Below are 26899 nucleotides of genomic sequence, written 5' to 3'. Positions count from 1 at the left end.
TAGTAGATCAACAGGCGTAACGTGTACAGCCGGGTCCTGACTGAGCGAGCAGCCTCGCGATACAATATCTCGGTCCCGCTCATTTCGATCTGAAAGCAAAGAGACCTACATGTTGCCTCGCGAGAATGCTCGCTCACTCAGGACCTGGCTTATCACAGTACTTACATTTTCATACCATTTATATTTTATATTTTAAATAGCCTTGTCAAAGTATTAATTTAAATTCAATTCACACGCCGATCCACTACTAATTGCTAACAGTAAGGGTTTAGATACCAGGTAAGTAGCAGGTGGGTAAAATAAAACTACCAAAATCTTATAACACAATAAAAAGTATATTTTTGAATTGAGATTGTTCGTTATTATTCAGTCTATAAATATTGGATACTCTTTTTCAAATATTAATCACATAATTGCATTTTCTTAAATACTTATCTTAATGTTTTTTTACGTATAAAATTTAGCTTACAATAAGTACCTAAGGGAGCATATAAAATATAAAATCCAGCGGCAAGAATAGAGGTCAATATAGTGAAAATATGAGTAAGTGTTAATAAATAATTCTAGTTTTACTCATTACAAATAAATATTTTTCTATCAGTGTAGTCAGAAAATAATTTCAGTAAGGACGGTTTTTTGTATTAAAAATAATTCTTAACAATTTTGGATCACATTCTAGTAATTAATTTAAACTAAAATACTAGCGATATTCTAATATTAATCAAAATGGCGGGTAATTACAATTAATAAAGACTAATTTAGCTGCGATTTGAGCAATAATGATGATTCCGTTGCATCTATGTGTATATAGATCGCTTAGGTAGATTTGTATGTTCCAGCATATAAAATACCTGTCTTTAAAATTTTAAGAACAAAGTCTCTATAAATAATAGCCAATACCAATATAATTTCTTCAGGAAAAGAATTCTTCGGCATCCATTAATGCAGGCGCATGCCTTTGAAAACCATGCCTTGGTCTGCTGCAACGGTTATAGGGATGTTGAACAGTCCAACATTATTAATTTCTCGAAAATGTCATACTAAGATATTGGTACCGGCTGTCATCAAACTAACTTTTCTATAAAAAAAAAACTAAATTAGTCTTCAATTACTAACAAAATTAATAATCATACAAATTGTTTTTGAGCCACGGCAAGAATTTAGCTAAGTCAGTAAATATGACGTAGTGGGAAGGATCACAGCGGTACTCGTTCTGTCTGGCGACGGACAAGGAGACCAGACCTCGGAGGTACCAGGTGCCTGAGCTCTTAAACACCATGCCGCCGCCGCTGTCACCGTTGCAGACTGAGGTTCCTGAAAGAGTAGATAAAATTGAGTATAAGCAGTTATAATAATAACATATTTCAGTATTTGGAAAGGTATAGAGGAATGCAAAATTCCTATCAAATACTCGGTCATGGTGCTAGACTCGCGGTCCAGTCAAAGACCTTTTAGAGCAAGACAGTTGTCGCTACACTCGCCAGAAATAGGATAGTAGTGGTTTTTAAATGGAGATTAAAGTCACTTTAGTGCCCATAAACTTTCCAAAGCAGAGTCATTCATTATTATTTACTACAAAAATTAACGTTACTCGAACACTCACATTGTTAGAATGTTTGTTTATTTCTCTACACGTAAAATGTCTTTCGAGATCGTTTTTTTTTGTTTTATGAAGAAGAATTTACAGAAGTAGGTATTTTAATTGTTTAGAAGTTGCGCGATAGAGTGAAAAATGTTAGTTGAATTGATTGTTGGTTTTACATAGTTAAATAAGAAAGGAACTATTTTTATCATGCTTTATAAGTAAGTTAAGTATTATTATTGTGTGTCATGCTATTCTACTCGTGTTTTAAAATTTAATGTTAACATAGATATTTAGTAAGTAACGGTAAGGAATATTTAAATTTAATTTTGAATTGTTTGTTATCTGTGCATGCGCGGATGTTGCAATAGAGGATAAATATTTTTTTAATTAGGTACGTACAGTTTACTATTAAAAATAAGTATCTAAAAATTAAGTGCATTAAGCTACTGTGCCTGTATACCTAAAGATTACAGTTAGTTTCGTGACAAATATTTTACTAAACATACGTTCTGTCATGCCGGTTTTTTCATCGTAGATTCCTGGAAGCAATTATGTATTTTATTACCTAATCGACATTTTAATTCTAACCATTTTACCCTTTATGTCAAAGCTAAAGTATTTGGAAAGAGTTAAAATAACGATTCGCTAATTTCTCAACCCGCAATTGGTCAGCGTGGTGGCCTCAAGGCCCCCCTCCCTCATTACGGGAGGAGACCTTTGACCAGCAGTGGGACATTACTGGATTAAATTTATTATTATAACTTACTTAACTACCCTATTAAGTACATTAGATAAAGAAATTAGGAACATAAAGCAAAATATTTACACCGTATAGTGACGCCACGTTTATATATTCAAACTTATCTTACCGTCTCTAAATCCAGCACAATATGTGTAAGAAGACGTGAACCGTGAGAAGAACTCGTTGTATGAACGTAGGCAAGTTTCCTGGTCAACTACTGGCATCTCAACTAGGCTTAGTTCTTCAGTGGCAACGCCTGTATCGTCGAAACCCCAGCCGACCACCTGGAAAAGAAGAAGATAACATGCTGAATATGTCTGATATATTTTGTCGGTGTTGGATATTTTTGAGTCTACAGCAGAATATAGCACGCGCTAAAAGCATTGTGCCTGTTGGTAGGAATGGTTGCTCCTAACTAACAACACGTCATGTGCTGCACAGTGGCTGCATACGTGTTTTGGTGCGTTCTATACATGTTGTTTCACCGTTTAATTTGATTAATATAAAAACTTTTTAGACAAGTTCAGAGTTTTTTTTTGCAGTAAGGAAGTAGTTTCTACATTAAGTAGGAAAGAACTAAGTTCAGAGTATAAATCGGTGCACAAAAAAGATTTGCTACTACTGTATCTATCTGGTATAGCAGCAATCAATATCAACATTTTTCACAAATACACAGACAATAAAACAAATAGCAGATATCGCGAATTGATGAGCATAAAAACTGCATCAAAAGTCGCGGAGTCAGGAGACAACAACATCAGGAGCAGGGTCAATTAGCAAGTTCATTATTCGCTGAGTAAACGACCGCTATCAGTCCGGCACTCGGCATTAACCTGTGCAATCTGCACTGAACTTGCACTTTTGTTCACTAATTGGCTCACGTTTTGCTAATTCTCTGTTCCATTAACGACTGCTTTCCTTTTTGTAAAGATTGATGGTTTTGTTTTATGGAATGTCGTTTAAGTACCACAAATCAACGCTTAAACGGTGTGCGTAGTCAATCAGTTATATTGTATTCAGTGTCTCTATTTTCAGTGCCCCAGTAAGGTATTAATTTTTATGTAGGTACTAACAATAGGCATTGTGCTGGGTTTTGAAACATCACTAAATTGGTTGAGTGTTTGCATTTGATTTTTAAATCAACATTAACAGTCCTGTATCAAATCAACGGAGTCTAGGTAGTAAAGGCAAAATCAATTATCATTTATCCGAAATACATAAGACAGTTTTCAAAGGATGTAAGATAAGTAGCTAGTACTAGCTAGTCCCCAGCTAGTTTGTAATAATATTTTCGTGCTTATAAATAAAATACATATATTACATACCGATCCACTCAACCCGATGACATTCTGCAAATCCACCTTGTTCTCGGGCCAGAGACAGGCGGGCCTGACCCAGTCGCTGTACGTGACGGGGTCTCGCAGCTCCAGGATAGCCAGGTCGTGGCTGAACGTAGACGCGTTGTACTCCGGGTGTACTGTTATTTTGTCCACCTGAAAAGTTTACCACAAAGATGTTAAAATGAGATAAAATGTAATTTATTCATGATACGCAGAGGTTAGGGTATCGCTACATTTAAGAGGGCGGGAATAGATATTTTGTTGGTTCCATGTATTCGTTAAATGTATCTTCTGCGGCATTTTAATTTGCTGGTAAATGTGCCATGTTTGATTTAAGTGTAAGAGTCGTCTTAAAAAGTGGCGTCATAGCATAGGCTTTTATCCCTTTTCTCTTCGTTCAGAGGACGATAATTTAGTAGTTTACATACTTAATTTCTTCATAACTAACACTTTCTCTAACCTTTCCTAAAACCAATATAAACATTTAGCAACTAACACAAGAGATTTTTTCAAAGCATACAACGAATCGTCCATTATTTTACGAGCGTAGTTAAAAAGGCTCTCGCGCCGCAACAACGTTTAATATATAGCTGCGGTATTTGCGGCCACATGGTCAATATATTACTACAAGAGAACAGCCCCATGTGCTATTCACAATGTAAATTTTACAACATACAAGCAAGCATTTTGCAACAAAATTTGCTTTGAGAATTTAGACTGCTGTCATTTATCAGACTAAATAGGGCTGCCTGGATGCGCTGAATTATTTTTATCATTTCTTCGGTTTTTAATCAGTGTACCGACTAATTGACTAAACTAACTACGATATATTATGCCTAATTACGGAGATCCGTAGCAACTATAACTACGACTATTTTTAAAGAAAAAAAAAGAAAAGAACGATCTATGACTAAGTATTAAGCTAAATATAACTTAGCTAAACGTACTTAGGTTCTTTTAATTTTGAAATAGCTAATGTTCAATTTATATTTCAAAGTCTCTTACAGTATTCAAAATATCCGGAGTTTAACAAAAATAGGTATTGTTATAATGATTTTCTTTGATAAAATTGACGTAAACATTTTCCTGTCGGTGACTTAAAATCTATAACAATTTTGTTACAGTATCCCGTCCGTTGATATTTTCAATTTCATCGGTGCTCTATACAGGGTGAAGCCCCAGTTCTTGCTAAATCTAAAATAAATTTATGGACGATCTAAAATGGAAATTCAGTGTAAAATATACTATATTATATGGGTCGAAATAAACATTAGATGCGGTATTTTAATATACGCTTTCCTCGGATGTTTGTCAGTTTTACGAAAATAAGTATTCTTAAAGCATTACACATACTGCTGCGTACTTTTAAATATCTACCAATTTAAAATAATCATTTTCATTTATTTAAAAAGTCGTCTTACCCCATACTTCTAAATCAACAATCATCTTTATTCAAGCAAAGTTACCATCAAATTCAAAATACCGTACCATCCTTTTACGGTTCTAATCTGTAATAGAAACCCCGAGACGTTCCCTCACCCACCCTGTATTGAGGAAACAATCGAAGGCTCTTCAATCAGATCTATGTTAAAATGGATTAGCGTTTGCGACAACGGACGTTGAATATCAAAACAGGGCGAGTCGACAAGTTTAATTAACTCATTGTCAGAACTTCCATCTCGTGTCCAGTTTCTGTTTACAAGCCACCCTTCCAATGGCATGCCTTTGATAAACCTGCTGACGTGCCTGTCGCTGATTTATTGGGGATTTCAATAATAATAATTGTACTATAAATAATGTCTTTGAAACTGTTGTAATTCAAGTAATGTTTGCTAAAATTTAGTCGTATTTAATTTCGTAATACGAGATATACATAGGTATATTTACTAGATAGAAGGTTTGAAGTAGATTCCTTAGTATGAAATTGCAGTTCTGTATTAAAAAGTTACTAATTATTTTTAAGGTGTATATTTTGTCTATTCCTATTAGTCAAACTATTTACCCAAGTTATGAAGGCATCTAGCCAGCGTCGAAATAAATTGGATCTTAAAGAATCTACTTGGAAAAGAACAACTAAATCTCGTTAAATAAAAAATAAAACGCGTATTAACCATAAACAATGGTAAAAATACTTCAACTGTTCAGAATCACACAGTTATCAGGACAATGTAACGCGTTTGCGGCGCTCGGATAACGCGCGTGTTTTTGGTAACCGATCATCTATCTCTGGAATGTTCGCTAAAATGAAGCTCAATACTACACTCGTATGATCCTAGCGGAATTCCGCTGGGTTTTAGAAAATCTGTGGCAAAATTGGAGATACATTTTGGTTAGAGATTTGGCTTTGTTTATTTTGTTAAAGGGACTTATTTTCATTTACTGGCTAGTTCTTTGTTTTACTTAATTGTTTTTAGGATGTTTGTTTATCGCATAGTTAAAGGTTATTTTAGAAACTATATTATTACCTATTTTCAGAATAACGACACATTGAAGAACTTTTTATCTCCATATGCAACAACATAATATATTTTCTTACAGCCTTACTCAACATCTATAAAATATTCCCCATTACATAAAAGAAGAATAAGCAATAAGTATTCTGTACCAGCAATATTAAGACAAATGCAACAGCAATAAAATGACCAATTACGATGAAAACTAATATAAGAGAACTTTGAAACAAACAATTGTGCAGAAATTGCAGCTGCGATGCTCTAGAAATAGGAATACGATGAGCAATGAACAAACAAAAGTTATGATGAGTATTAACTGTCAAAGTTCCCGGCGGTTCATTAAACAAGTCATGAAACTTTCACGCTGGAAATAAAATAAAGTTTACTTCAGATCTCTTGATATAAATGGAGTTCTTTAAAGTATGTAGACTTATAGTATTTAATGGATAGAGTGGATTATGAAGTCTCGAAAAACAATATAAATTGTGTATGGTTTGGTAGAGTTCACAATTTTGCAATAGTTTACAATATCGCGAGATAAATAATAAGCTAATGGTGTGGTGGTGGTGGTGTCATCAGACGATGAAATATATTTGTTTAAATCGTTCTTTCTTGAGATTCTTCGAGCATATCCGTATAAATATGTTCATTTGTGGTCGCTAATGCTACGCGCTAAAATCGTGGGTTTGACTGCCACAAGGAACAACAATCTCATAGTTTTGTCAGGTATGGTTCTACACTATGTCCCTAACTTGTAAAAGATCCCACTCCATTAGACCAGTTTAGTAAGGGAATTCTTAGTGCGTAATATTTTAAAGAAATGGTACTTACAAACTTGATCTGCACTCCATCAACAGAAGTTCTAAGATTGTGTTTCCCCAAGTAAACCGTGAGGGTCTTCTCGTTGACGATGCGGTGCGAGTTCTTCTTAGTGACGCAGTGAGCTGCCGTGATCACGTGACGGTGGGACACCAGCGTACCGCCGCAGATGTACTTGAAGTCTACCGTCTGAAAGAACAGAGGAAAGAATTAGTAAAGTTATAAAAAGAGTTAGAGGTGAATCCAGAATTTATTTTTTTAGGCATGTGATCACCAATATCTAACTTAATAATTACTTTTGTAGATTTCTAAAAAGATCATATGTAAGGCACAACATGTTTACAATGAATACTTTCTTTAATCAATACTTACATTAGTATATTTACATTACACAAATATATTTTTTTTATTTGAGTACCTTAGTGTGCAAATACACAATGAATAGAAAAGCACTTTCGCTATTTTAGTTAAAACTGCCAGTTTCATCACTACAGCTTTCTGGATGCGTCTTAACCATAGGATTGGAGAACCATGACAAGAATCTTAAAGCTCTTAAAATTCTTAGGCATTACACTAAGTTCATCCATAGTTTGTACGTGTAGTATATTTGTGATGACCAGCCGATTTACCGCATGAGTATCACAGTTTTTTTCCTCACCTGCGATTGGTACAAAGCGATCTGCCACGGCCACTGCCCCTCCTTGGTGGGAGTACCGTTGACCACCAGCGGGATGGGCTTGTTCATCGTCACTTTGCCGCACTGCCCCTGGCTCTGGCTCTGACCCTGCCCTTGGCCCTGGAATTGAGGTTGTTGAGAACACATTGTTAATACATTATAATGTAAAATTATGTATTGGCAACTTTTTAACCAAGGCTCTGTTTATTGGCATGTGTGGTAGACTATTGCCAATTCATTCATTCTGTCATCGCGTGAGGTGACTTGTGCACTTGGCCAGATTCTCAGCTTATGCCTAAGTGTCAAATAACCAATCTTGTGGATAGGTTTGGATAGAATGACAGCAAGTGTATGAAATTGACTGTCAAAATTTCACCTGCTTAAGTTAACGATAAGGTACTCAATCATTAGTAGTAAATCTGGACATTATACACTTTTAAGATATCTTGGTTAAAAAGATGCCAATATAAAAAAAAACATATTAATTATTCATATTAGTGACGTGTATTCTACTGTGCTTACTTTTGTGGTCACGATTGTTTTGAATCGATTTTGTGGTCAGTGAAATTATGAAACTGACCAGTGCTAGTGTGAGTTAGAAACTATTCGTTTATGAATAACTAATTAAAATAACCATTGTTAATTCTAATTGAGTGATAAATAAGGTTATAGTGTGGCTGTGGTCGATGACATCAAAAACTTTTAACTTGTTTTTCATTTTATTTACGGTATTTACTAACACACGAAGTTAATCAATGTTAAATATCAGTGTTTGTATGTTTTTATGATTATTTTTAAGTAGAGTTTTCGAAAAATATTCCACCACTCAATCTCATTTATAACGAATTAGAGTTAGATATATCTGGAAATGAGCCATTTATAGATTTCTATTTTTCTTAAAATCGCTATCATTATAACCACAGCTTATTCTCAGAAAATAAACCATTAATGATATAAGACATTGTATTTATCATAATAATGATCATTATTTCACGACATATGTGGAAGTGAACGTAAAATTTCCAATCATTGTTCCACCGCAATCATTAGCTTAAACTAACAATAAGTGTTGACCACAAATTGATGAATATTTACTTTAATGACCACAAAATACCTCTACATAGACTATTTCGAATGAGCAAGTTTCGTACTAATGTTTTAAAGAACGCATGGCATAGATTATTATGTGATTAAAATAACAAGTAAAGTCAGTGTCAAAAATATGTGTATACTGTAATTTACATTTACAAATGACAGTATATACTTTTAACTGTAAATTGTTCAATGCATCTCTAGACTTTTGTATGAATCTCACTCATTGTGCTTTTTCTACCGTACCTACTACCTATATTTAACTACATGTGTATGCTAGAACTACATTATTTAAGTTGTGCGTTAAATAAATAGGCAAATAACTCCTTATCTCGAATAATAGACGATAAACTGCTGAAAATTGTAAACACAGTTATTATTGAAATGTCTGTCTGTCGTTGTGATAACGTGTATCGTACAGAAATAAGTCATGACATTTAGTAGTAGAGCTAGAATAACTTTACTTTAAATTAACACAGTATGTTATATAATATTATGTATGTATAGGTTGTATCCATAATCGTATATCAAGAAATATACCTGAAGTTTATTATTCTAGAAGATTTATTTCCCAACAAACTACCTATCCTTGACATTTTGACAGTTCTTTGACAGGTTTTTATTTGACTTTATCTTTTTTAGACTAGTTCCCCTGTGTTTTTTAATTTACCGTTTCCGTGCGGATGATGCTGCACAGGCAACATGTAAAGATTCCTAGACCTCCGCACGAAATCGGTTATTTACATGACCATTAATCAAGTAGTGATTACAATAGATGCACCTACATATTATGTATTGGGTATTAGCATGGTAAATAATATTAGCATTAAATGTAAGTATTCATTGAACTTGAACCGGATTCCGTGAGACACGATACTTGAATGTGACGGGGGATTACACAGCTTGTTTATTATTATCTAACCGGTTATTAAACGCAAAAAATATTATATTGTTGTTCTATTATACGTGCGTAAAGAACAACTAAGTATTTTGATACTAATACATAAGTATTAATTAAGTACTTATATAGCAGCTTTATTAGAAAAAAAAAATTCTATGTTCATTAATGTCACGATGTTTCTTGTACATGGAGCAGTTCTTTCGCTTCTTTTATATAGGGATTCAGCAACCTTACGAAGTTTTGTGTCATTTTTCTATTTTGCTTTAGAGAAAACCAGAAATATTTCAAAGTAATAATGATCGATATTTTTATTTACAATGTCATATTTTAGATAATTTTCACTTCTGTTGTTTAAAATGTAATATTTCAAAATATATTAATAAAAAATTCTATCGATCTCTATGTTGCAAATACCAATTGTAACATATTATTTATTTATAGGGAAAATATGTTATATATCTTTGACCTTTAATCTTATATCAGTTATGCAATACTAATATTATGTATCTATTTATCTGTGTCTAATATGACATAATCTTGGTCAAGTCTATTCATATATTAGGTACTCCTTTTTTTCCGAGAGGCTTGCTCAAACACTGATAGTTGTCAATTATGCAACAAGTCATACTTTTCAGTTTATGAATAAGTGTCATATGAAATACTCGATGACTAAAGTGACAGCAAATGTATAAAAACAATTTATGCTACAAATGTACCCGATAAACTAGCCAGATGTTAATTATCCAGATGTAGTGAGATATATCGACCATAAGAGACGGTAAGAATATTTATATTATCATGTTAATCGTTTTGGCAGAAATTCATACATTTTTAGAATAATGCTATCTCGATAAAATTGAAAATTATTTCCTAGCAGCTAATTAGACTTATTATTATTGCTATGTGCAAATACATACATGTTTATTGAATATTAAAAAAAATGATAACAATAATTGACAATAAGAACCGTCCAGGAACTCAGTTAAGGTCAAAACAATTGAGTCGGATTACCAATTGCATTAAAATTGGCCTAACTTAATATTCATACATACCGGTTTTTACAAAAGTCGCTTCATAAGGTAACGATGTTACTGTGTCGCGTTAAATAAATGTAAAAGAACGTTTTAATATTTTGGTAAATAGGTAAGCATATCTGAACTACGCTTTACGCCAGGTTTAAAAATATATGCAGTGTGAGCAGATTTTTAAAGCTGATTTTTCAATCAACCGTTAAAGCCCGATAAAAATGCATAAGGATATTTACTACAAAGTAATAATAAATAAATAGAAACGAGAAATCACTGATACTTAAATCGGTATTCTAATGACATACTTATATGTTAACGCCGTAATTATCCTCAAAGTAATTGTATAACGAGAGCGATTCCCTTTAAAATATTATAAAAAATATAACAAGAACATATTAGTGTAATCGTTTAACTAGTAATAAAGGTTATAGGGTCACTTTAGCTGTCGGTAAATGTCATATCGTACTACGGTACTTAGCAAACGAGATAAGATGTTTCAGAATATGATACCGAAAGATTGAATATTAATAATATGTTTAGCGACTTTTGGTGATGACTGTATCTATACTACACTTATAATTTTTAACAAAATTAAGGCATTGTTGAATGCTTTTTACTTGAGTACAACTACCTTTCTACATTTTAAGTCAAAAGTCGAACAAAGCACGTGTAAGAACATGAAACTCGTTCTCATATCCGTATAATTAACTGCATAGAGATACAAAAACAAGATACTTTTCATAAATTCCTATACATTTAGTGAAAGTTTATTACAATTTGAAGGTAATTTTACTACTAAAGATGATGGATAATTGGATGTTGTTTCAGATTATTTAAAAAAGCCCTTGAATTTGACGTCATTGAAATAATTACAATTATAATTAAATGAAAATGTGTTTTTTATCCTTGTGAAGTAAAGATTAAGAATTTTGTGAATGCAATTCTTGTGTAAATTGTTTTAAAACTTTGTTTGTAAGCTGTTTTCATATTACCTGACCTACACCTATTAAAAATATAAGCAAATAAATGTATGTATTTAATTTGAATAGGTTTAAGATTAACTTTTCGCAACAGACTACGACTCACCGCGTTGCCACTTGGTAAGAGGTCGAGCTAATCACGAATAAGTTAAAGGCTCGTTTTCGTTATTTGTGCTTCAGTATCAGATAGTGTATAGATGGAATTTGGACAGTTGTATCCTGTCATTTGCTGTCACTTTATCTAGCAGATACTTTATTTATCACTTATTCATAAGCTGTGTAACTAGCGCTCAGGTTATCAAGCAGGAGAGCTTCGCGACTGTAGACATACTGTGTTAAATGACTCTTAGCATAGCTTTAGAAACACGGCCATTAGCCCTAATATCAACGATGTCCATACAACATTAATTCACGCATCATGTACTAAAATGCCCTAATTACGAGATATTTGCCATATAAAAATCAACCTTAATGCAATACAAATAAGGTTCTTACCTGTCCACCGTATTTTTCGTTGTTAGTAGAGCCTGAATTAGTTGGTATTGTGAATGTGATCTGACCACCGGGGAAGTAGTCGTCGTTGTTGTCGTCGTTACTGAAAAAATTTAAAAAAAAAACATAAAATTTTGCATCTCCCTCCTTTCCTTTTGGCTTTCTGCAGGTCCCTATATTTTTCTCAATCTTTGAATGAGCAAATTCTGTGCCTTTGTGCCAAATTTTCGTCAAAATCGGACTTAAATATACCTTTTTTCACTAGATGCACACAATTAACTTCACTTTGACTTACAATAAAATATATTTGCTTATTTTTGACAGGTTTTTTTGTCTAGGATTGAGCTAACTGTTAAATTCAGTTGTCTTTGATGGGGATTGGACAAACAAAGCAAGCGACGGAGACAGTTGATAAAACATGGGGGAGGTTTTTGACCAGCAATGGGACAGTATAGGCTATTAATAAAAAACTAGTTTAAAGTGGATACTAAAATTATAATATCCAGCTTTCAGAGCTATCGCTGAACGTAATCTTATTATAAAATAACTTGATTATATTATTTAATTGTGATCTAGCTAGCCGTGACTAAGTTTGTGTATTAAGAATGTCTGCGGCCTGTGATTATCATGAAACGTGAAGTGAAAATTAATATTGCTGTAAAATTCTAATCGCTTGGAAAATGATTTTGCATTTCAGATTAAAGTAGAGGTGGGTAGATCTCCCGTTTAAACTAATAATCTACTAAGGTATCTGATAATGAACGAATCTTATCTTAGAGTATTAATTCTTTTGATCATTAACCATACGACAAACAAACAATTCTTTTATCGTTTTAGAAAAAATGTCTATTTTCTGTTATACTAAAGCCAAATAAAATACACACTGCGTTGGTGACGCTATCTACGGCAGGAAAATTGACAAAAACAAATACATTCAGTTTCAAAGAATCGAAATTATACCACCTACTGCCACGCCTTAGGTAAGGCTTATGTAACGTGCCCTTTACATAAAAATAGATCGAAACATTGCCTATCTCGGCATCTATCTTATGTATATTTTTTCAATAAACCACTATCTGTTTTTCTAAGCTATACCAATATAGATGATATCAGTGTTGTCACATTGAACCGCGACTGAATTTAATATCCGGACGAATATTTTCTATGTTTATCAATAGGTTAGTAGGCGAGATAACTATGTATTTATAAATGGGGAATATTATTATAATATGATTCTGTATTATAGATGTAGGCCTGTCGGTATAACACAATAGTTTGTATGTTTATCTGTGTCACTATTTCTCATAGACTTCTAATAGTATCTTTTTTAATTTAATGAATTATTCTAAAGTAATGTTACTAAAAAAAAACTTTACAAACTGGTTAATAATTCGGTTACTCCATTAAAATTTGATAAGATTAAAGTATTGATTTTAGTTATTAATTTGAACTCAATAACGTGTTAATAATATTTCCTAAAGTCTTATTTTAAGAAATATTATTTTAGTTTGTCAAGAAAATCAGATTGTTGGTAGTTCCTTACCTTACGGAACCGTCGTCAAAGTCTGAAGGTGTGTCTGGTCTCCTCGTGGGGTTTCTTCCAGGTCCTACCGTTGTGAGGGGGTATCCATTGGCCCCGGGCCTTCTCGTAGGCTTCACTCCGAAGTTTATTGAATCTCCACCGGCGCTAGTGAATAAATAAAAGGAAAAAATGTTTAACATTATCTAAATTCTTATTAACTGCAGTTTTAGCAAATGATCGAGGGTTCGTACCTAATGCCTCATACCCTGACTTTTCGTACTTATATGTTATGAAGGAAAACATTGTGATCAATCTTTCATGTCTGAGAATTCTTTAGGACAGTTTTTAGTCGCCAACCCACACTATACCAGTGTGGTGAAGACTTAACCCTTTTCCTTTGGGCACATTTTCATGTATTAAATGTAACAGTATAAAAACTAAGCATTTATCTAGACTTGTGCATAGATATATTTGGACTTTTGAACTTATGCAGAACATGCAATGTAAAAAAGTTAAATTTGACCTTTATAGTTAGATAGACTACATAGATCTAAGGACAAAAATATTACAAGAAATGCTGACGTCTCTAATTACTTTTTTTACGTCAAAGGAATTAATCATCCGGTTGGTACAATCTAATTTGTGGACAGCGTACACCCGTACCACAGATAATATTAATGAATGTAGTAATCAAATGCTCATTACGCGCGGAATCTGACTGATTATTATATTATTCAGTAGATGTTTCTTGTTTTATATTTATTGTTATGTTATGACGGACTAACGATTGGGCTTGTGATTTATTAGAAAACTATCTCATAGATATGTTTCTCTACTTGCATTATTTGGCAATCATTATCATATTTCAGCCGAAATAACTAATATAAACCTTCCTACCAGTCACTCTATGTTATGGTGAAGAGCGCATGAAACTCAGTAAAGCAGTTTTTGAGACAACCGTGACAGAGAGTGAGAGAGAAAATTATCTGATATCATCCAGTGATTAAATATGTGCCCGAAAAGTATTATAAATAAGTATCTGGATACTAAAACGAAGAGATAAAATACAAAAGACTCACATAATCAAATCTGTAACTTTTTTTCTCAAAAAGAGTATTTTACTTCAAATATATACAGAGAGCTAGCATATTATCATAGAGCTTAAACTACGGTTGCGACTGGCCACTATCCAGTTATTTAAGTAGCAGACATAAAAAAAACAATATTCAGTGTCCGAGCGGATTCACGAGGGATAAAAAGTAAGCTCATGCGCTTTTTCACGAGCTTACTCTTTGAAAAATACCGACTATGTCGCTTAAATTTAATATTAAAGATGAAATACGGATTTCGAATTGAATATGTTTGGATATAACTCAATTTCTAAGTCGACACTATGTCTTCGTAACGTGGAACAACCTTTTTCGATATTGCACATCTATTTATTTCTGAACGTCTTACTTTAATGTATACTTAAATGCGAAAGTTTGAATGTATTGCTATTTAATCACGCCAAAACTACTGAACAGATTTTGATGTGGTACTCACATAAATAAAGAATTTGTGTTTTCTAGGTATACAAATAATAGTATACTAAAATCTAGAACCCACTTAAGCTACTTATTATCTCGGGAAATCTTTTCACGCAGAAAACTATTCATGACCAAGTCGAGGTAGCATAGTAACATATGTATTTATATTTTACTAGTAAACATCCTCTTGATATCTCAGTTATAGTTATTATTACAGTTGAAAGTTGTTTGCGTGTTAACGTAGTGTCATTGTAGTATGCAAATAACTAAGTACGAGTATCAAAGTATAGGACGACCTGTGGCGAGGCGGAACGATGTCCAACTCTCATGCAGTTTCTGAATCATTTATAACTAATAGCACTTCTAACTTTTCTTTTGCTTACTTACAACTCTGTTATAATTATCATCTATGTATTATAAAAAAATAATCACCAAAATACAATAACATTACAATTACAGCTTTGAAATGACTACACCAAACTCGATAGATGTCTTTTTTATACGTTTATTACAGTCAGGTTAAAATTTCGTCGGGTAATGACTGCTACAACTAATAAATAAATTAATTTTGATAATAGGTAACATGACGTCCAGAGCAATTCAATTATACCAGGAGATTTAATAATGAAAAAAATAAGTTTAAAAATGTTTAGAATATATTAATTTTAGTTTTACATAATGTTTAATGCCTTATATTTGCATGTCTTAATGACAAAATATGTGATACTGTATTATTTTGATAACCAACTTTTGTACCATATTTTCTGCGAATAAAAATAATTTGAATTTGAATTTTAACATAATGTTAATCAAAATTGCCTATAACAACGTCACGGTTTTTGACAGTTACTGTAAAAGAACAGTAAAAGCGCTACGCATGTATTAAAAGAGATAACACGTATACCTACTATTAAAGAAAAGATACTCACATGCTAACAGGATTAGGATTAGAGTTACTAGGCCTGACATACACCGGCCCTTGTTCAGTAGGTTTGCCTCTAACTGGCGTAGACTGCTGCCCCTGTCCAACCTGACCTCCACCAGGCCTGCTAGTACTAGAGCTGGTCGCTGGAGGCCTATTGTTCGGTATCTGAGGGCCTTGCGGTGCAGGCTGTGGGGTATTCGCATTGCAGATCTCCCTCCCGTTCAGTCGAATAGCTCTTAACTTCGGTGTTTGGCTCAAAGAGTTGTATTGGACGAAGAATCTGACGGCTACTGCAGGCCCTGGGTTGATCCTCATCTCGGTGTTTTCAATCTTGAAGTCTATGTTGTCTGTTGTTGTCACATCGCCTACCCAGTTCTGGAATAAAATGTGTTGTTGTACTTTTTGTACATTGAGTAAAGGAGTTTATGAGTAAGGTTCTTATACAAACGGTTTTGATTTAGTTAGCACATGTATTTAACTGTAGAGAAGTTAAATTGGTGTTTGGTATTTCAAAAAGATGTTCAACAAAATGACAAACTTCTAGTCAAGGTCTCACATGTTTCGTTTTGCTTGGGTAAAAAGTGCTCATTGATATAAAAAGAGTTAATTTCAAAAAAGCATTTTTTGTTGAACCGGCTGTAGAAGCCGTAATTCTCTTTTTGGTTACGATGATGATAAAAAGTTAGGATTGTATTTTTTAGTATATCGTGATACCTGTTCCTATTTCTACTATTTCGTGTGCGTTAATAATTTCAAAGTGTACTTTATAAGATTCGACCTACACGATAAAATTCTGTGTTTGCGAACATTGAAAACATCAAAAATATACTTTATTATTACTTAGTATTGTATATTAAATTATCTGTGTGAATATCACGGGATATTCACACAGATCTGTGTCAATAGCCATTTACTGGTCGATGGCACTTTATTACCAATGAAATAAAGGTTGAATTCATAAAAATTATTAATATGATTGTCATTTTCTTTCTCACGGTGTTTTTTTATAAAGCAATTTTTGGTTCCATTTAATGCTGGACCACTAACCGATAAATAGTGATAGTTAAACATCTTTCTTTACGTTGTCCTTGCCACTTTGATGTGTATGGAAGAGACCAATGGAATATGGGTGGGTATTTTAGTTTTTATCTAGTAATTTAACTATGAAAGCATTGACAAAGACATTTTGGGTAGTAACTTAAGGATTCTAGTGGTTGTCAATTCCAAGAGCAGTGAAGTTCTCAACAGTTTTCAATAAAATAGATTGACAGCAACTTACCCCCAATATATCCGCCTTCCTATCCAGCACGATATTCAGCCACAGTGAGTGCAGGGTGCTATCAGTGGAGAGGTTAACGACCCCGTACCATCGGCCGGGCTCTGTGCCTGGTGGCTCGTACTGAAACACGTTGGGACATGGCGAGATCGGCGTGGACTGCGTGTTCTGCTCGAAGCTCGGCACTGATAGTGCTATCACCATTAATAGGGCTGCAAACTGGAGGAAGAAATATAAGTTGTTAATCGTTTAGGCCTGATTTACAGTTGTTACCAGTGATAAGTTAGTCGGTTAAAGTGGTTATCATGTTGTGGGTCGATTCGGTATGGTAGAACTATTTGTGTGATCAACAAATATTTACTTCGACTGTTCTTAGTGTAAAAGTGTCCCATGCTTGTATGTTTGTGAAAGTCTACTTAAGATAAGACTACTTCCTAGTGTGGTCTTTTTAAGTTTTAAAATTTTATCGCGATTTTTTTTTATAAATCAGAATTAAATACATTTAATGTTAGGTTATTACTAAGTAAAATAAGAAAACTGTGTTTTATTGAAATTATAGACGAATAAACGATAAAAATATCCTCACTACAAGTTCTTTATTTCATTACAAATATGTAGTTGTGACATTGTCTATCGCAATATGATGCGTGTAACGATCAGTTAGAAACATAGCAGTTATGTGGCATGATACAATCATATTATGTATTTACATACCTCACTCAAAGGTTATTTATATCTAAGACATTACACGTAATAACTTGACGCATTTGTTCCACAACTGTTTCATGAATTATGCAGATCTTGTTATGTCAATGAGATGTGTAGCTGTGGTGCTTGACACATGTGGTTGAGTTAATTCTTTGTCGACGATTTGTAGATAAATGCGCGTAGGTTTCTAATTGATTAATTACCGATGTAAAATTAAGTGATGGCAGTTTAAAACGTGGAAGAAAATCGTTTATTATTGCCCGGTTTCACTAGTTGTTAATAAGGTAAGTATCGGTAAGCTTGTCAAGTGGAATATTAACAGATTTTTGGATAAACTTGCTGTCACTTAATGACTTGTCCAAAAGCCGTGGAATAGACTGGCTCTTAGGTAATATTGTAAGCTTTATTAGATCAGTTTTGTAGGTTGCAAAAGCATCACGGACTTTCGACTTTTCAAAACGCTTCTGTAAACACTATATATTTTTTGTAAAGATAATCTTATTAATTTTACAAATCAAGCCTAAGGCCGAAGATATTACTTCGTGGTATATCTCTAACGCAATAAACTAAATCGTTAAACATAATCCTTAACCATATTACGCATTTTTCATTTTTTTGCCTATAACTTACACGTGTATTAGATACTGTTATTGTAAGGTGATAGAAATAAATAAATTTTATACGTAATACACATAAATGGCATAAACTGGAGCAGAATCATATACGAAGCGGATCCATTTCGGCAGTGCCACAAGACTTATGACCGGTCGTGGAGCGCCATTCTTGAACACGGAGTAAACAAAGGACCGGCGTGGATCACGACAGGTGGGCGCGAGGTGACAAATACCGGTAAACAATGAACTGGGAGAGCTAGGGGAGTGGTCGTTATAAATGGTGTTAACACTCATTTGGTTAGTTATAGAGGGTGTTTAATGTGTGTGTTGCTGCAAAAATGAAGTTTTATGCAGGTGCGGTCTCGGGCTGATACTTAAAATGTAGCCTCAAATTTGATTTTAAATGAGCTTGACTTATAATGTATCACCCAAACTAAGAACCTAGACTGTGTGTGTCGTCCTGGACGATTTATGCTATGGCGGCCAGTTTCATTGAAACCAGCCAACTGTGCAGGACTTTGTTTATAAATAAATAAATATTATTGGACAACTCACACACGGTCATTTGATTCCAAACTAAGCAGAGCTTGTACTATGGTAACCAAATAACTGATAAACATACTTATATACTTCTAAATACATACTTATATAGATAAATTGACAACCAGGCTCAGAACAAATACTCGTGCTCATCACACAAAGATTTGTCCCGGGTAGGATTCGAACCCACCACACGCGGCGCTACGGTTGTTGCGGCGAGGTGACCGCTTAAACCACTGCGCCAAACGTGCAGTTTATAGTAGCCTAGAACCCAGACTACCTATTACTAAAGTAGGTGAAGTCAGTAAGTCAAAAAATTTGATAATTGCATTTTTACATAATCATTCCAAACTTGCTAAACCTTAGAGAAAAGGGTTAAAACATCATCTCAGAATTTGTTCTAAACAAGCAAGCAACACAAAAGCTTATTAAATACTTAACAAGATGCTGCTTGCGACGCCTCACCCTATAAGGCTGGTACACATTGTCACATTTACCAACAATAGGCCGACAAAACAACAAAGCTTCGCAACGCAATTAGTAATCCTATTAGCCTTCCCCTAGCGGCGGAAATTACCTAATTACCTGGTTAATTTGCTACTGAATACACCCTCCTGTAAACCTACCCTTTCATTTACTAAGGGGCGCTTTCGACTGGATTATAAAAAGATACATGGCTTAAAAGGATTTGCCGACATTTTACTTTGTTAAAGCCAAAACAGAGTTTCATTTTACAATTCTTAGTAAACCAAAAATGTTTGCAAGATCATTCCTACTAACTAAATATGAGAATTGCTTAGGTTATATGAATGCGTAATTCATTCATGGATGACTCTATCACGCAAAGACACACATTCCTTGACAGATTTGGATGATACACGGATTTTAAGCAGCATCAATGTTGTCATATTTTTTGTGCTGGTCTTATTCCTTGCGATGCTAAGGTATCCAGTCTAACCGGATCAGGCCGTACATCAAGTTCTCATGAGCGACTGCCATTAGGGCTCACCAACCTTTTGGTAGTTAGACTAGTGGACAAGTATAGAGCAGAGTACAGACTTGTTAGATTACAGGAATAATGACGGCCGATAACGCAAAGTTACTTTTTTGAAAGAAAGACAACTGCCGTAATAAGAATTCCTCTTGTGTCGCGGGGACAAACAACGGATACAAAGTACAACCAGACCCGAAACAACTAATTGTTTCGTATGGAAATCGAACCTATGACCTCCCAACGCAATGCAACTGGCGTAGCGTCCACCACTGCGCCACGGAGGTCGTCAAGGTTTTTCAACGGAATATGAGAACGAATGGAAACCCATCCAGGAATTGACCTCAGCTCAAACACTTGACGAATAGGGTGGCTAGCTTTTTGCTGGAACTGCTATATAATTTTCGTAGTATTTTTTATGAAATGTCTGCGCAACTTGTTTTAAAATGCATCCGTATTAATCTACGATATAGATTATAATTGTTTTATGCCTAATATAAGGTGAGTTAGTGAATCGAATCAGTGTTTTTGTGATAATTTGATACAATTATTATGTTCAAAGAACGTCTGTTGACGTCTTGAGTTATTTTTAGCTTTTATAAGTTCACGTTTCGGTGTTTAATTGATTGTTTTTATATGTTTTACACATTTTTATTATAACTTTATTCATCCGACGGTGATATTATACTTTTTGGTATTGTTAAAAATGGTGTACGAATTGTTACAACGAACCTACAGTAACCTACCTACCTACAAGAAGGGCGTAAGTAATGTTGTATTTTGGAACTTATGACTTTTTTGTACTGAACGCAACGAAAAATGAAATATTATTTTTTGAGTGCTTAAAACTTAATTATATTTGTTTTATTTATTTTCTCACATCTCTAATTAAAATGTTACGATGAACGATGTGTTGCACATTAAGCTATTATAATTTTCTAGTCAATTTAACTTTACATAGTTGTACATGTAACGTTGACTTAGAACAGAACTCAGTTATCAAACCATCACAGATTTTATTATTAACTATATAATTGTTGGACGGAAAAACACAGACCTTGTGTTCGCATGTGTATGTCTGTAAAAGTATACGAGACATCCTCTGTGTTAGTGTATTAAACAAAAAAATCAAAAGCCGCAAATCTAAATTTAGTTGTAATAGTCGTGTATAACAACTATCTCTTTTTGGTAAACTGTAAATTTTTTAAACGATTAATTCACCCGTACCTTTCACAGAGTATAAAGAAATAATAAACAAATGCTCTGTCAATATTTATATACAACCAGTAGGTAACTAAACGGACATGATCTAAGAATTAGCAAAACTTAATACATATACACATAGACACCTACCAATGAAACAAACGTAAGCACATTTATGTAGTTAGTTATATTTCATCAACATTGTTCGAGCAGATGTTATTTCTGGTGTTACAAGTAAAGATGTGAATAACAAGCCGTTGGCCTCTTACATCCAAGGAGGTTGTTATTTCAGTACAACCAGTTATGGCCCGTAGCAGACGCTCTTAACGGAACATGTGTGTAAAGGACGCGAGGTGACCTAAAATTAAGGAATTGAAACCTTCGGAATGTCAGTAAATGAAAAGATACAGTTTCTGTGTTTGCCGCTACGTTTACTTATATTAAATTTTATTGTATGTACATAAATATACTGCTTTTAGTAAAAGCATTTAGGTAAGTAAAATCGTTTTTATGGCCGACTTTAAACAAAACCCAAAAAATATAGCCTGATGTTCTTCCATAAAATGTTTGTCCTAAGGATAGTAAAATCTCATATAAATACGTAACAGACTGACTTCTAACGTGCCTCTCTATAAGCTAGTGTCGCCTTATAGATAGTTCGAAGACAAAAATAAATTAACTTCTGTTCTTATAGGCAATTTGAAGGTGAATCCCCGGATGGTTCATATTTTTTTCACGTTATAAAACTTGTTTTTGGGAGTGCTTTTTAATAATTTATTTAAATGCTACTCGGGTTTTGGTTTTAAGATAACATCTTAAAAGTAACAAGCTGAATAAACTCGATGTTTGTTTTACATGTAAAATGTGCACTGTAAGGAAAGCTCCACAGTTATATAATATACACAATCCTAGGAATTATTAATAAAATATTTTTTTTAAAAACTTTGTCGATTGACGAATTTTAAAGTAACTACATCGCGTATTAGATAGATTGAAGGGTGATGTTTGATAGAACTATTATAACTATACAAACAGGCGTAAAGACATTTTCAATGACTTTTAGACACTAACAATCAATCTTTAAACGCACATTGTATTAGTCTAAATAGACATAAGAATTAACTAAATCTTGTTTAGCAAACATCCTAATGAGTTATAACAAACATAGATAATTAATATGACGTTACGCGAAACTTGACCGTATAACGAGAGGTAAAACCCAGCGTGGCCATGACGTAGTATCCTATTAGCAATTCAAAACGTCATTATCAGCTGTTTGTCGGTATATCCTAACTGTTTACTCAAAAACTCGATCAAACACTGGAAATGTCCATAGATAGTTGCGATCACTGGGCAGCAAACGGTCTGCTGGTTAAGCAACGCGGTTGGCACGGTCATTCCATAGATGGGTAACCGCATAGTGCTATTTGAACTAAGCGTCTCTGTGCTTCGGAGACCATCTAAAAAGTCAGTCCCGGTTGTTGTCAATTAAGATATTAGTCGTTAAGCCATGTCAGAGGCCTTTCGGGCTGCTTGAACAGCTTTGACACTAGGCTGACCACTAACCATACGATATTATTATTATAACCGGTAACTTAGCTTTTTGGAGAGAGCTATACATTTATGTTTATGCCATGTTATAAGGTGAGGAAAAACCTCAAGTCCAAAACAAAAATATTGAATGCAAAATATTCAAAGTTCTGGAGAATTCGTGATGAATCATTTTATTGACATTTAATATCATATTAGGTTATTTGTAAATTATATATTATATTATGTATTATGTATGGTGTTTTAATATAACAGGTTATGTAGAAACTTGTAGGGAACTATCGTTATAAGTGGACTTTGGTTTGTGGTTTATTATTGTATTCATGTTAATTTTCCTATTGAGTTCAATGGTAAAAAAAACTAGGAATCTCAGTTCAAAGATCGATTTTTCTGCTATTATAGTCCGGCAATTCAGGAGAGAGCATTGATTTAGGTAGATTATATACTTCTGTGTATGGCCAAAATAAGGTTCCTGAACTAAAACGAGCCTTACTAAACTGTAGTCACTGATGTTCTACATTCTGTTCATTTGTTTTTCGTCAACCGTTGATGGACTATACTAGTTCTTGATAAACATTAGCCAGCAGACATTTTTAACGCAATTTAAGGCTGCTTATTTGAAAGCAGTCACTTTAGGCACCAGCCTGGTGACTTGAAATAGGTAAATTGTACATACATAAAGACAAATTAACCATTATAATAAAATCTGCTATAGATGGGAAGTGCAAAATACTGACTACAATATTTTCTAACGAATCAACATAAACCAAGTTTTGTAGTTGTTTTGTTCCAAAAATAAGTACAACACAAAATTACAATAGTACCTTTGATTCTATTTATATTTAGATATTTCTTATTATTTCCTGTAACTCTTTAATTTAGTTACAAATTGATCTTTAATGCGTACGATGGTTAAGGAAAAATACTTCTGCGAACAAACGATAACGAACAGCAAAACAATTAAATATAATTGTTGTAGAGATTCTCATAAATGTGTTTTATACAAAGAGATTGTTCAGTAATAAGATTACAATCTTATCCTTACAATGGATGGGGTATAGAGGTTGAGAAGCGTGTCTTTTCATGACAAGGTTCAATTACCATCCCAGTAGAAAAAATAAATTGAAAAAAAAAATCAGATCATTTTTTTAAACAAGATATTTACGTTTTATCACCTGGGCAAAGAGTCCCTTTATGTATAGCTATTTTTTTTATTATATGGGAACATGCTCATAAAATCACGAAGTTGTTAGTAAGTCATCGATGTCCACATAAACCTCAGGACGCCTGTGGTGACAATAATTTGGGTTAGTTTTTGCGACACCTCAAGATAAACCAAAAAAATTTTTGTAAAGCCACACAGTTCATTTTTTCATAAGTTTTTACATGCTAACCGAATCTAGTAATCGTTTTTCGGAATTTCTCAAAGATGAACTGAACTGAAACTTTAATTGGAATGTTTATGAAATTCAATGATAGCTATCTGAACAGTTTTATAAAACGACTTTCATAACTATTTTGATAGTTTTTAATCTTCGTTGTTTACATTAAATAGTTAATTAGTTACTGTTTCATTATTGTAAGCAAAGGTCATTATTATACAGAAGACGTTAATATAATCTTTTAATAAGTTTATTGCAAAGTAAACATGATTTCAACCATAATTTTTTACTTAAAAGTCAGACCGCAACCATGTTTTTGCACTGCCAAATTAAATGTGCGGTTTTTTGACACACTAAAAAATAACAGATGTAGCTTTTAATAAGAACTCTGACGTATTTTGTAGCCTGTTTAAGATCGAGTTTTGATACCATATTCTTTATATTTGTTTAAGAAAACTGACTAACATTTAATTTCCATTTTGGATATTTTGTAAAAGACCTCTCCTTCTTCTAAGAATGTCTAAATCTGTCGAGAAGTTTGCTTTAACATAAAGTTCAAGACCCGATTCTTGACAACTTATCTGATCGTGGAATCCATACAATATAAAAATGTTTCGTTTGGGAATCGAACCCTATTACCGCTGTGGTACGTGAAGTTAGCTGCTATAACTTTAACCTGTACTAACGAATGTGTGTGGTGAATCACAGACAAGTCTGTTTTTTTGTGTCTTGTAGCTTTAGATGGTAAATTGTGTTCGTATTTTCTAGTTTTGAACCCAGCTTTTGAATGATGATACACTACTATGCTCCGTTTGATAAATACACCACTGCAATTGCTAATTTTGTGTTCTAGCCATACCTGAGACTTTTATTAATATTTGTTATTATTGTTTATTGTTATTATTACTGGTTATTTTAGATTTAAAAAGCCTATGTTTTACTACCGATATTCACTACTTCCTTGACAAATGTTATAAAAATTAGTCTGATAGTTAAAGCATGGTAACGTGATAGACAGACAGATTTTCACAGTACTGATTAGTTAGTATAGATTCAACATTAAAAGTTTATTTAAAGTTTCTCAGTACTTATAAGGTTTCCAGTACAATCTAAACAGGTTTTCGTTTATCTGAATATAATATTCTTAATTGACACCAAATTGTTTTGATAAAGAAGTCCATTAAAAGTTTTCTGCCGTTATTTGTTCCGTATTGTTTCAACGAAATTAGGCTCTAGGCTCGGTTCAAGATAAATTTATCATTTACTGAAAGCTTTATTTTATCAAATTATACCTCAACTTGAGTTCTGTTGATGCCCAGCTGTATATAAGCGTTCTATTTTCTCTATGTAATGTTTATTCTACTAATATTTAAATTGCAGATAGTTTGGACATGGTTTCTACTCTTTTACGCAATTCCATATGCATTTAGAAGAAAATTGGCACACAGATAGTTTAAAAGCTGGGCTGGATGAACTTGTGATGCCGATGTAGCCGCATAGTACCTATGCAAATATAAGTTTTGGAGGAAATTCTCTAAATTCTAGTGAAGTTTTATATCAAAATTGGTTATGTTAGCTTAGATATAAAAAACTTTAAAACAAACCAGATCAAAATTTAACTTAATTTTATATATATTTTTGTGATACTTATATGTGACACTCATTGAATACTTCTTGTAGGTAAATAAACCTGTAAATCCTTGACTAATAAAGGTTTTCAATATTAAATAATACAAAAAGCCACCTCGGACGTAAGACAAACCGGTCCACCACCATTTTGATCACCACACAAATGACATTCGACCACAACACTTGAAAAAAACTTCCTACACGAATTAATTACACAGAATAACATAATTGCACATTAATAACGGTCACAGCACATTGTTTTTGCACAATTCTTACCATTTTGAAAGGAATTTTTCCCGGTGATTATAAAAACGACTATTTGTATGTTGTTCACACAAAAAAATGTTTTTTTATTATTTATCGATTGGCGACGAGCGCCACTCGCGCCGGAATCTGTGAGAATGACAAAAGAAAATCATAGCAATATTAATCTTAGAGGTCAAGTTTACGATAGCCAGTAGAGTGAGATGGCTATATATCATTAGTAGGTGTGAGTAGGACAGTTATATATTTGTCATTGCGTCGGTGAAGTGAGTTTAAGCGAGGGTGAGCGCACACGCAAACAAGTTAGCAATGATCATCGGAACTGAGGGAACTATATATTCGCTTAGCCTTTGTTCCAAACTATGTTGGAGTCGGCTTTCAGTCTCACCGGATGCAGCTGGATACCAGTGTTTTACATGGAGCGACTGCCTATCTGACCTCCACAACCCAATTACTTGGGTATTAACACGATACCCTTCGGTAAGACTGGTTGTCAGACTTTCAAGCTTCTGACTACTGTTAACGACTGTCAAAGATCTTCGAAAATGACAGCCGGGACCCACAATTTAACGTGCCTTCCGAAACACGGAGGAATTCGATATGTATAAGATGGTCACCCATCCACGGAACAACCTCGGCAAGCGTAGCTTAACCTCA

General features: G+C 33.6%; 1 protein-coding gene across 2 annotated transcripts; it reads right to left on the bottom strand.

Annotated features, from left to right (window-relative positions):
* Positions 1-314: 314 nt before the first annotated feature.
* On the bottom strand, positions 315-26408 carry LOC142981710 (uncharacterized). Of its 2 annotated transcripts, XM_076127792.1 has the most exons (11): positions 26255-26408; positions 17364-17579; positions 16089-16459; positions 13652-13795; positions 12112-12211; positions 7598-7735; positions 6952-7128; positions 3653-3820; positions 2455-2611; positions 2092-2124; positions 315-1314 (listed from the first exon to the last, which is right to left on the bottom strand). In XM_076127792.1, exons 1-11 carry the CDS (start codon positions 26255-26257, stop codon positions 1121-1123), a joined length of 1701 nt encoding a protein of 566 aa, XP_075983907.1. In that variant the 5' UTR covers positions 26258-26408; the 3' UTR covers positions 315-1120. The 2 variants fall into 2 exon arrangements, with proteins under 2 accessions (XP_075983907.1, XP_075983908.1); XM_076127793.1 differs by lacking the exon at positions 2092-2124.
* Positions 26409-26899: the final 491 nt, after the last annotated feature.

The sequence above is a fragment of the Anticarsia gemmatalis genome, chromosome 20, assembly GCF_050436995.1.
Source record: "Anticarsia gemmatalis isolate Benzon Research Colony breed Stoneville strain chromosome 20, ilAntGemm2 primary, whole genome shotgun sequence".
Taxonomy (NCBI): domain Eukaryota; kingdom Metazoa; phylum Arthropoda; class Insecta; order Lepidoptera; family Erebidae; genus Anticarsia; species Anticarsia gemmatalis.
Note: the sequence above shows the minus strand (reverse complement) of the source record. Positions and strands in the feature narration are given on the sequence as shown.

Coding starts and splice junctions, on each gene's coding strand:
- LOC142981710 (XM_076127792.1), bottom strand. Junction 12,212..13,651: donor TTTGACGACGGTTCCGTAAG/GTAAGGAACTAC, acceptor AAATTTTTTCAG/TAACGACGACAACAACGACG. Junction 2,612..3,652: donor TCATCGGGTTGAGTGGATCG/GTATGTAATATA, acceptor CTTCTTTTCCAG/GTGGTCGGCTGGGGTTTCGA.